The sequence below is a fragment of the Leopardus geoffroyi genome, chromosome C3, assembly GCF_018350155.1.
Source record: "Leopardus geoffroyi isolate Oge1 chromosome C3, O.geoffroyi_Oge1_pat1.0, whole genome shotgun sequence".
NCBI classification, from domain to species: domain Eukaryota; kingdom Metazoa; phylum Chordata; class Mammalia; order Carnivora; family Felidae; genus Leopardus; species Leopardus geoffroyi.
The window spans coordinates 36,860,902-36,873,039 of NC_059338.1; the positions used below are offsets into that span (position 1 = coordinate 36,860,902).

General features: G+C 44.8%; 1 protein-coding gene across 10 annotated transcripts in view; it reads left to right on the forward strand.

Annotated features, from left to right (window-relative positions):
• HHAT (hedgehog acyltransferase) overlaps positions 1–12,138 on the forward strand; it is a 321,146-nt gene that overhangs the window by 168,180 nt on the left and 140,828 nt on the right. For all 10 annotated transcript variants that reach the window (XM_045452422.1, XM_045452427.1, XM_045452424.1 and 7 more), the window contains one exon: positions 11,984–12,019. In XM_045452422.1, the coding sequence (XP_045308378.1) occupies positions 11,984–12,019 (36 nt within the window). The remainder of the gene's footprint in view (positions 1–11,983; positions 12,020–12,138) is intronic.

A 12,138-nucleotide genomic window follows, 5' to 3' on the forward strand; every position in this document is an offset into this window, starting at 1 on the left:
TCTTGGGGATGAAGTGGATGCTACCAATTTGTTGGAAGCCTCGTGGCTTGGTGTTTATTGTTTGTGCCTCGGAAAGCTCATACTTGTCAGCCCTGAAGCCTTAGGTCTTTTCTGACTAGTGAAGACCTTGGTGACGGAGGGCTCTTCCTCATCTGCCGGTCACAGGGGATAAAGGGAGGACTGTCACTCAGCAGGCTCCCGGTGATAGAGGCCCTTTTATTCTCCAAGAGATGCTCTCATAGCATGCTGAGCTTACTGTAGTTTTTAAATTTATGTATCAGTTGTCTCCCTAAGCTGGAAGCTCATGCAAAGCAGAAACTGTAGGCAGCACCTGACAGAATGTGGCCCATGGTAAATATGATACATATTTGTTGAGGAGAGGAGGAAATTAAATTCTTTATTCTCTTGAACGGGTTTATGTTCAGAAGAACGAGGTGTAGTACTTGTAGTAGCATCAGTGTTCCTATTAAAGGTAATTTATTTTGATTTTTCTTAAAATTTGTCAACTTTAAAATGTCGGAGATTATTTACGATGTAATTCCTGTGTTTTTGAAATAAGATCTCTTTTGCCTTTGAAGGCTGTCTCATTTTTGGTAACATCCAAAGGGAGAGGGGTTTAATTTTTATGACACAGATGCTAACCACTGACAAGAGCCCGAGTGAGCGGTTTAAGGACTACTGAACTTCAGAACTTTGAAGATCCCTTTAGGTCCCAACCTGTACACATCCCTGCAGGCTAGATTCCCGGTAGACCAAGCTGCACTGTCAGTCCGCTGCAGAAAATATGTCTTCTTCCCTGTCCAGAATGCTGTCTGAACAAGGATCCTCTGGTGAGGTTGCTCCAGGGTTGGCCTCTTGATCTGGCTTTTGTATTATAACTATGAAAAACAAAAGCAAGTGTTTCCGTGGTGGTTTATGAGAAGCCACGAGTTTTTGTGTGTGTGTAAGCTCTCTGCCTTGCAGTCTCTTGACTTGTCTTTGCTGGCTCTGCTGTGCTGATCAGACTTGTGCATTATGTCCTGTTCAGTCCTGGTGAGAGCGTTTGTGTCCTGCTGCTTCAAGCCTTGAGCCTTGTATGGTGACACAGCCCCACAGAACTCCATCCCCATCTGTGTCCCTGTGGTCTCTGCTCCTGCATTGTGATAGGGGTTATTCTCCCATTGACAGATTGTTGCTCTGTGACCTCCTTTATTTTGTTCTTCTGGATTTCAGTAAAGAGAGCTTGAAGGAAAGATAGTCATATTCATTTTGATTAGCTAGTGTCATTTAGGTGAAAGAGATGCCCAAGGAGAGACTAAGAAGTTTTGCTAGCAATTAGTGTAGGAGAGGCTGCAGACGTTTGGAGACGTGGTGTTTTAAACTCTGGAATCTTATTATATCCTAGACAGTCAAGTAGAAGGTAAATACAAAAGGGCATTCTTATCAAGGCTCCGATATATAATGGGTGTGAAAATAAAACTGAGGAGGGAAAGGCTATAATTTAGTGAGAATGATGCTAATACTGAATTTATTTTAAAATGTATTATTAAGTATTGGTTAAAAATTTTTATTTTAATGTTTATTTTTGAGAGAGAGAGACATAGCAGGAGAGGGGCAGAGAGAGAGGGAGACAGAGGGAGACACAGAATTGGAAGCAGGCTCCAGGCTCTGAGCTGTCAGCACAGAGCCCAACGCGGGGCTCAAACTCACGAACCGCAAGATCGTGACCTGAGCCAAAGTCAGACACCCAACCGACTGAGCCACCCAGGCGCCCTGTTAAGTATCACTTTTAGATATAATGACCATTATTTTTGAATTCCATTACAGTAAAGAATTTTTTCTTTCCCTCTAAAAAAGGAGGAAAAACCTGTGTACCTCACCCCTGTTAAAAACACACTTGAATCTTGTTTCTGTCTTTTCAAACTAGTTGGCCTTGGATTAGTGACAGTGGAAGAACCAAATGTTCGACTCTTCCAAGAGGCAAAACTAGGTCCTTGATATGATCATGTGATGGCAGTTTTCCCAGCTGTAGTGGGCAGCTTCATCAAACTCTGTATCATGAAGGATCTTCATTGTAACGTGTACTCACAAGAGCAAAGCTGAGCATTGGAATGAAATTTTAATAACATGACTGACTGGAAACATATCTGTTTCCAACCTTGGGCCACATTCTGTCAGAGAAGAAATTATCAACCTTTAAGATTGTGTAAGCATTTGCTTTGTGTTACATTTTTGAGACCTGGTGGCATTATTTTGGGTAAGCGTTGACTTGTTTAATTGCCCAGTTCCTAATCCCCAACTTTTTGATGCCTGACCTACTTGGTTGTGGTTCCTGAAGCACTGGGTATCTTGGGCCCAGTTTACTTTATAATTTGGAGCTGAGGCCCATGTCTCTATACAGTCTTTCCTGAGGGGGGAATGAAAGGCACAAGTCAGTTATTACTCTCTATTTGGAGATAACTGAGTAGCTGTGTTGTCAGAGGCAACAGGGTGCGGGGCAGGATCAGCAGGACCCTATCAGTAGTGCCATCAGAGATACGGAGTTTTCTCCTTCTGTGTTGCTGTTCCGGTTGCCCCTTAGGGGCATCACTGTTGCAAGTGCCATCCGGAAGAAAGAAGAGCACATCTGTTACCATCTCCTGCGGCTCTGGAATCAGCTCCCCTGCATCTCAGTAACACTTTATGTTCCAACCTGAGTGATATTCTGTGGGAGTCACTGCCAGTTGGCTTCCAGTGGGAGGAGTCTAAGCATTATCCATTTTTCTCTCACGATAGCTCTGCTTCCTATTCTGTTAAAATTCTTGCCTCCATGAAGTCTTCTGCCATTTGCACCCATCACCTATCCCAGTGGAAGATTTCTCTCCAGATAAACAAAACACAACCTCGTTTGTCTTATCCCTTTGCGGCTATTACCCTTCCCCCTCCTCTTCAGAACCAAAGTCATTGCATGAGTTATTTATATGCCACTGTCTCTGCTTCCTCTCCTTTTATTCACTCTGCTCTTGGCTCTGATCTGGCTTCCATTTCCACCACTCAATGAGACTACACAATTGTCAAAGCTGCCAGTGACCTCCATGTTGACAGGGATGTCCAGGAGATATTTTTACATGAAGACACGGAAAGCTAGATAAACTTAGACTCTTACCTCATGGTGGGCACAAAAATTAACTCAAAATAGATTAAAGGCTGAAATGTAAGAGCTACGCTTAAAACTTTTAGGAGAAAACATAGGAGAAAAATCTTCAGGACCATGGATTAGGCAAAGCTGTCTTACGTAATGATACCAAATACACGGTCCACGATACAAAAAAAAAATGACAATGTGGATCTTTAAAAATTCAAAACTTTTGTGCTTCAAAAGATACTTTTAAGAAAATAAGAAGACAAGCCACAGACTGAGAGAAAGCGTTTTCAAATCACCCATCAGATACAGGAGTTGTTTCTGGAATATACACAAGGGTGCGGACTTAGCTGTTGTATCCTAGACATCTCTTGCAGTGTCTGACATCTAGAAGGTGCTTGATAAATGTTTGCTGGATGAATGAATGCAGAGAGCATTGATGCGATTTAGAAAAGAGTCTTTAGGGACTTTATAAAGTCTGAGGAGGAAAGAAAATAATCTTGAGCATTTGTGGAAGGTTTATTATGAACCACTTGTACCCACTATGTTTGTTCCTTTTTTTGTGCCATAGGTATTATTTTCTCTGTGCCACAGTTAAAACAACTGTGATGTGGAGCAGTGATTTTTTTTTTTTTTTTTTTTTTTTTTTTTTTTTTTTTTGGTCCATGGTCAAGTACTATTAAATGAGATAGCTGGAGCACAGACCTAAATTCCACGTATTGGGAGATGTGGTTTCTCCTGTAAAGCTCTTCATTCTTGAGCCCTTTATACCTGAAACTGGCACCCTCTCTCCTTTTCTTTCTCCAGTACTCTGAAATGCCCAGATGACCTGGCTTTTGGGCTACTTTCCCAGAATTTTCTGGCTAATAAATGATCTGATGGCAGACACACTTGTCTGGTGGAGCAAAGAGCATGTCCTGTGAAACCCGACACCATTTTGTACCATGTTTGCTTTTTAGAATTTGTCCTCATGGGCTACAGTTCTCACTTTCTACTTTCCTTTCAGACTTTGGTATTTCACCAAATGGGGTCTTTCTGGCCTAAGTTCACTTTCCCTTTTCCTGCTCCCCCAGCGTCGCTTTTTTAAAAAAGCTTTTATTCAAATTCCTGTTAGTCAACATGCAGTGTAATAGTAGTTTCAGGTGTACAATGTAGACATTGAACAGTTCCTTACATCCCCCAGTGCTCATCACAGTAAGTGCCTCCTTAATCCCCATCACCTATTTCACTGCCCCCCTCCTCTCTGGTCTGTTCTCTATGGCTAAGAGTCTGTTTCTTGGTTTGCCTCCCTCCCTCCCCCTCCCCATTTGCTTATTGGTTTGGCTTTTTAAATTCCACATATGAATGAGATCATATGGTATTTATTTTCCCTGATTTATTTCACTTACCATCATACACTCTAGCTATATCCGTGTCATTGCAAAAGGCAAGACTTGATTATTTTTTATGGCTTAGTAATAGTCCATAGTATGCGTACATGCATGCATATGTCCACACACCACATCTTCCTTTTCTATTCATCAAATGATGGACACTTGGGCTGTTCCCATAATTTGGTTATTATAGATAACACCCAGCATCACTATTTATTGTTGACTTTTAGCAGGCTCTGAATCTCAAATTGATATGCAGGTTAGGTCCAGACAGGACCAGATGGTGGAAGGAACGTGAGAGAGTGAGGGCTCCTGCAGAGGCATCCTGCAGGCTTTGTATTCGCATGACTTTCACAGCCGGGATGGACGTGGTATGACATGGTGCCCGTTATTATGTGCTGTCATCAGGAGGCCTGTTGCCAGTACTGTCTGGGACGTCCCCTGAAAATAAAGATGCCAGTTGAGACTGGGAGGAGGGCTGTGTTGTGACGTGTTGAATGATGAAGTAGGGTCTCGGGGACTGTTAGTCTTGGCTCTGCTGCTGGTTGTGGAACTGTGTGAGGATTACCTCATCTTTTTTATCCTGTTTCCCACTCTGGCAAGTGAGGAGGTCAGCTTAGGTAGACTTTAAGGTCTTTTCCGTTCTTTGAATTTAAGTTAGGTAGCCCGGCCAGAACTGGTCAGGACTCCTTGAGTCTGGGTATAAACTTTATTTTCCTAGTGATTTGATTTGGTTTTTACTTCCAACCAAGTCAGTTTCACACTTCTAGGCAGGAATGTGAGAGAGCTAAACTCTGGCCGCCAACTAGTGGGATGAACACGTCTGGAGATGAGAAGCTGTGAGGTCTGTGGGTTGAAGAAGTAGGACAAGAGCTGAGATCTGAAAGTGATGCTTCATCCAAACACTGCCCTGCGCGTGGCTTGCTAAGTGACCATAGCAGCTGTGGTCCTGAGGACCTGAAGCCTGGAAGGCAGGCAGCCTGGCAGAGCAGAGCAAGTCCTGGAACCACCTGTGGGTTCTACTCCAAGTTCTGCCAAGGAGATGCTCTGTGGGGCTGACCATCCTCTGCCAGCACGGGGGTTGCTCTGGGGGTAAACACTCCTGCAGCACTCCTGTGTCAGGCGCGGTGAGCTTAATTCTAGTGCCCTGTGGGGCTCTACCAAGGACAGCAATCAAAATGGTAATAAATAAGCCATCAGGGCTGCTGCGGGAGCATTAGCCCAGGCACAGTTTGCAACCGTGCTGATGGTCATCAGACGAGCTGCTGCTGTGGAAGAAAGTGTTCCGACTTGGAGATGCTTCCTGAAAGTGACTAAACAGGGACTCGGAAGCCTGAGGCTAGGCAAACCCTTCAAGGTCATCCATTCATCCCAGCTTTCTGTGCGATGGTTCAGTCTCCTCTGAATACCCTTACAACCCATGCTTGAGCTCACCCTGTGATGGGAAGCTCACAGCTGTATTAGAACATTGCAGCTTATTTGAAACTTTCTTTTTATGCAGCAAGCTGAAAGCTGCCTCCCGCTGCTGCTACCAGTTGACGTTCAGACAACAAAAACTTCCATATCACATCCACACATAAAAGACTTCCTAGTTTTGATTTCTGGAAGGAATCAAGGGTACTATGTGCAAGGTCACTGTTTCTCATGTCTCTTAAGGAAATCCTGCCTTACCGTGGTCTGGTAGCTATGAGAGATCATTTTCTTAGAAGGTGAAAAGATGTATTGTGCTACACTTTGATAGATATCTTGTTTCAGAAGAGAAGCCTCATTTCCATCTTTGGGTATTTTATATATTTATGCATAGTAATTGATGTATTAAATAACTACTTTGAGCGTCTCTATCTGCGATGTCCTGTGCTCAGTGCCAAAGCAGTCGGAGGAATCGGTGCCTTATCATCCACATGTTGGTTCACTCAGCAGGTACTTATTGAGAATCTGCTCAGTGGCCAGCTCTGGTTCTTGCCCTCATGGAATTTGCAATCTATTGTGGGGGGGGGGGGTGGGGTGGGGCAGAACATTGTTATCAATCACACTGTATTGAAATTCTTGTTGACTCCGCCATTCTTTACTAGGCTCAGCTTTCCTTGAGGTAGGGGCTCTGTGCTGTGCATTACTGAATTCTCACTACCCGGCACATGGTAAATATTTGTTAAATGAGTCAGCAGCTGAGCACAGAAAGGGAAAAAGTGCTGACTTTGATGTTTGTTACTCAGCTTGATCCTGACTTGGCCATTTACCAGCTATGTGATAGGGGATAAGGACATGAGGCTTTATAAAATAAGGATCTATTTTGGCAGGTGGTGAGGACTGGAAGAGGGAATACACTGAGGGCCTAGCCCAGTACCTGGCATACAATTCTAAAATAAAAAAAGAAAAGCATATTTCCTTTATTATTCTAGTTCCTGAAGGCATCTTTTACATCTATACAGGAAAACTAAGTGAGAAGAGATCTCTAGACTTCATTGGTTGGCTCGTGTTTTGAAATTAAAGACACAGCCCCATGTGAGGGGGCACCCCTGAACCCTTTGGAAAGACCCCAAATCAGCCTTACCATGGTAAAGAGGAGTGGAAGGTTGAAAAAGTTCTGGATGTGGGGGGTGGTGTTGTTTGCACAACAGTGTGAGTGTACTTAATGCCACTGAGTTGTACACTTAAGAAATGGTTAAAATGGGAGTTTTATGTTGTGTGTATTCTACCACAATAAATTCATTAAAAAGATCCCAAACCATTGCCATAATTTACAGTTCTTCCAGCAGGGGAGCCATTCTCCAAATTAAACCAGTCACAGAACATTGTCATTCCATTGGTCTGGATGCGGGCCACCAAGCATTCCTGTGGAGCTTCCAGAAGCAGCCACGGCCCGGCTGAGCCACCAGTTGCTTGGTGTGGAACTGCGGGCTGTGAGGCCCTCTGTTGTTTTGCAGATTACTTTTTCCCCTCTGTCCCTCCTTCCCTCCCTCCCTCAAAGAGTAAGTTTTTGTACTCGTCCACAGAATCATGTCTGAATCCATCCCCATGTCTCCGCTCTGTTTCCAGTGTTTGCATCTGGGGTGAGTCCCCGTCACCTGTCACCTAGACTGCAGTGGCTCCCTGCCCTGCTTCTGTCCCCATCCTTTCTCTTCAGGACACCCAGAGTATTCTTTTCATACACAGATAAATCAAAGCACACCCCTAAATGAATGAAATTTAAACAAATGAAAAAAATAGCATTCCCCTGGTAAAGACCCTCTGTGCTTCCCATGGATGTTGAAATGAAGCCCTAACCCTTAGGTACAGCCTTTTCAGATCTGCTCCCTGCCCCCTTCCCCCACTTCAGCTTGTCCCGGTCATGCTGGCTTCTTCCTTTCCTCCATCCTGCCGCATTCCTTCCCACCTTGGGGCTTTTCCCGCATGTCCTGCTGCCTGGAACACTCTTCCTCCGGTCTTGGCATTGCTCGCCCTTTCTGACCATACAGATCTCAACCCGGATGTCATCTGGCCAGAGAGGACTTCCCTGAGCAGCTGTGTGGTCCACCCCTCTGTCCTGTCACCTGTGTGAGTTCTCTGCCTCTGGTGTTCTCTTCTTTATGGAGGGCTTACTTACTGTTCACCTCTTCCACCTAAGACGTGGGTGCCGTGCGTGGTGGGGCCCTTGTTGTGTTACTCTTGCCCATGTCCTCAGGGCTGGAGCAGCGCCAGGCACACAGAAGGCTCTGACAAAATATCTCTTGGTTGAATGAATGAATGAATGAATGAATATCAACACAGATGAATTGATGTAGCGAAAGAGTAAGACATGAATACCTGTGAGGAAATTCTGTTTTCTTCCCCTTACATTTTTCCTGGTACATTTTATGTTGCCAATCCCCATTGACCTTCTTCATTCCATTTGTTTCCAAGTGACTGTCAGCTCCTCGCAAGCCTGCCTATCACAGGATGCTTAAAGACACCCACTTGTCCCAGCCCCAAATTCTATCCGTGACCAGCCACACATGCACAAGAAGAAATGTTCTGAAACACCACGTGTCACAATCACTGACTTCTGTACATTTAGGCCCTAGATTTTAGAGGATACCGTGGTGGCAGGTGAAGCTGGGCATGCACCAGTGTGTGCTGGCACTTCTTAGTGAGATGCCAGTCAGGGCCAGGGCAGGCAGGATAGGATGATGCCTTCCCTGCCTGGCGGCAAGACCCCACTCCCCTGCACTCCCCGCCGGCTCTCACATCCAACTTCAAGGCTCCCTATGAGGCCTCCATAGAATAATTGGTCTTCCTGCTCCCTTGCCTGTTTCCTGAGTTCTGTCCCTGTCCCTCAGCTCTCCAGCTGTACTACCCTCTACCCTACTGTTCAGGCCCTCCCTGTGCCCTGGATCACCTCACCTGTCTTTCTGGGCTGCATAGTGAGATCTGTTATGTCCTTTCAATGTGGCTTCCTTCTCCTATTGGGCTTCCATTAAAACAACTCTTTCTCTCTCTCTCTCTCTCTCTCTCTCTCTTTCTTTCTTCTTTTTTATTTTTTTAATATGAAATTTATTGTCAAATTGGTTTCCATACAACACCCAGTGCTCATCCCAACAGGTACCCTCCTCAATGCCCATCACCCACTTTCCCCTCCTTCCCACCCCCCATCAACCCTCAGTTTATTCTCAGTTTTTAAGAGTCTTTCATGGTTTGCCTCCTTCCCTCTCTGTAACTTTTTTTTTTTCCTTCCCCTCCCCTATGGTCTTCTGTTAAGTTTCTCAGGATCCACATAATAGTGAAAACATATGGTATCGGTCTTTCTCTGTATGACTTATTTCACTTAGCATAATACTCTCCAGTTCCATCCACGTTGCTACAGAGGGCCATATTTCATTCTTTCTCATTGCCAAGTAGTATTCCATTGTATATATAAACCACAACTTCTCTTAAAAATTGGAGGGAAGGAGATTACTATTTATTGAGTATTCACAGTATACCAAGCACTGTGCTAAGCACTGTATTTTTGCTTATCACCTAATTCTCATAACCCTCCATGAATAAGGGCTATCCATTTTCCCACGGAGAAGCTGCAGCCTAGAGAAGGTATATAACTTCCCAGAACCTGACTTGATTCTAAGACTCAGGGAGATAGATGGCACTTGTAGGGCAGCTGTGCCCAGGGAGGCAGGAGGTGGGCTTGCCTGGGGCTGGGCAACCATGGTGGGGAAACCAGAAATCAGAGGAGGTGGAAAGGGACCGGTTCTTAGAATGAAGAATTTCAATTATTAATAATGAGAGGCAGTGAGAACCTATGCTTTTAGTGGGAAGAGTAAGCAATTCATGGCTTTTAGGGCCCAGTTTGACTCCCAGATTTGTCCTCTAGTAGCTGTGAGCTCTGCAGGTTATTTAGCCTCTCCGCTTTAGTTCCCTGCACTGATGAATGGAGATGCCAATCCCTGGCCTCACTGGCAATGGCTTGTGTATGTGGGCACCATACAGTAGTCGCCACCTTCTAAATACTTCATAGTCATTTCTGTGAATATTATTAGGTTGTTCATTACTCCCTCAGAATCTTCCTTCACCTACCTCACCACCATATTGTGGTTCTTTCTGATCCCCTCTGTGTCTATTTTATGCTATAATTCCTGCAACAGAGTCTGATGCTTTATGTAGCTGATGTAATTGAAAGGGCTGAATAGGTTTTGGATGAGTGAAGGAAGCTGAGATCTTTGTTCTAATCTATACAAACTTGTATCTCCCACGTTGCAGATCCTGGAGATCTTAAAATTGCTATCTGTCATATAAATATTTACTTATGTGGCCGAGGAACATGGCCTTGGTTTGGGTTGAGAGGAGGGATCATTTCAGTTTTTTTTTTTTAATTTGCATTAAATATGATTGTAGGCAGAACTTAGCATCTCAGGTCAGTGTAATATCAACTGAAGCAAATCAGCTAATCCTGCAGGGACATCTCCCTTTAGAGCTCTTTTCAGAAGACTTATGTATCTTCCTTGAATCGTGTAATGACTTCAGGTAATTGATCCAGTGAACTTTGTTGCTCTCTTCTATCCTACTCTGTCCATTGACCTGTAAACAGATGCTTCAGTACACAAAGGATGCTTGCCATTTAAAGGTACCCAAAGGCATCCTACTTTAATGTCAGTAAGCATCCGCTAGATGTCAGGTGAGGTGAGGTTCCAGGCATGCTGGAATGTTCCAGAAACGGGGCAGGGGTGGAGCTGGAACCTAGGGACAGTCAGGGCCTGGGCAGTTGGACCCCACTCTAGGGGGGATTTCTGTTTCTCTTGCTCATTGTCTGTAGGGGCAGAAGTAACTCAGGCTTTACTCCGGCAGGCTTTACTCCGCTAACCTGGGAGGCCAGTCTGTTGGGTGGGACACAGTGACCACCTTCTAGGTGTTAGGAGTAGTGGTTATGTGTGGTGGACAGCAGCATCACGGTTCCGGCCACCGAGCCTTTTTACTCACAACCAGACCCAAAGGTGAGAGAAGGACACTGGTTAAGTGGTTAGAGGTGTAGGGGGAACAAATGTGGTAGAGAAACCAAGGCAGTGCCATTCATATGGACTCAGCCCATTTGGGGGTGTCAGGGGAAGTTGTATGTGAAAGGTCCACCACTGCCCAGGACTTACTGGTGGGAGGTGCCTGGTGAGAGGCCCAGGCACAAGGGCAGGCTCACCAGCAAGTGCATGGAGCTGCTCTTCTCTCTTCCCTCCCAGGGCAGACCCAGCTATGGATAGGGCTGCTCTTTGGTAAAAAGCTCCAAGGACAGGGGCACCTGGGTGGCTCCATCCATTAAGCATCCGATTTTGGCTCAGGTCGTGACCTCACAACTTGTGAATTCGATCCCCGTGTTGGGTTCTGTGCTGACAGCTCAGAGCCTGGAGCCTGCTTAGGATTCTGGGTATCCCTCTCTCTCTGCCTCTCTTCTGCTCACACTCCGTCTCTCTCTGTCTCTCAAAAATAAACAAACATTAAAAAATTAAAAAAAAAAATGCTCTGGGGACTGCGGCTGGGAGGAGCATGGAAGGACAGAGTTGACGCTTCCCCACCCCTGTTCTTACCTTTGGCCAGCATGGTTTTGTAGTTGTAAAACATAATTTCATTTATTTTTGGGCAAGTAAACATCTAAGACAACTAGTGTGATAAAAGGACTCACCTACTGGCAAAGTGACAAAATCTACCCTGTGGCTTTTTTTTTTTCCTAGAGAAAAAGTGTAGACTTGCTGAGACACTTTTGCTATCATAGAGCAGTGGTTCTGCATCAGAATTGCCTGGAGGGCTTGTCAAATCTAATTGCTGAGCCCCATCCCCAGAGTGTCTGAATCAGTCAGTATGCCTGAGGTAGGGCCTGAGAATTCGCATGTCCAGCAAGTTCCCAGGTAATGCTGCTGTAATGGCCCCACTCCAGGGGCTATACTTTGAGAGCCACTGTTACAGAGTGATTGATTTATTCACCATGCTCTGAATGCAATTTACATGTTTTTGGTCAAGTCTGCCGTTGCTGCGCATTTCTTTTACTGATATACTTGTCTGTGTCTTCTTTGAACAGGTATTTTGACGTTGGACTGCATGATTTCTTAATCAGGTAAGCCCATCATTTTAATTCTAGATATCATTGCATAGCATGTCTATTATGGAAGACTGAGATGAAAATACAATCCTTTTTAAATATCTTGTTAAATAATGGCAATTGTATACTTGTCA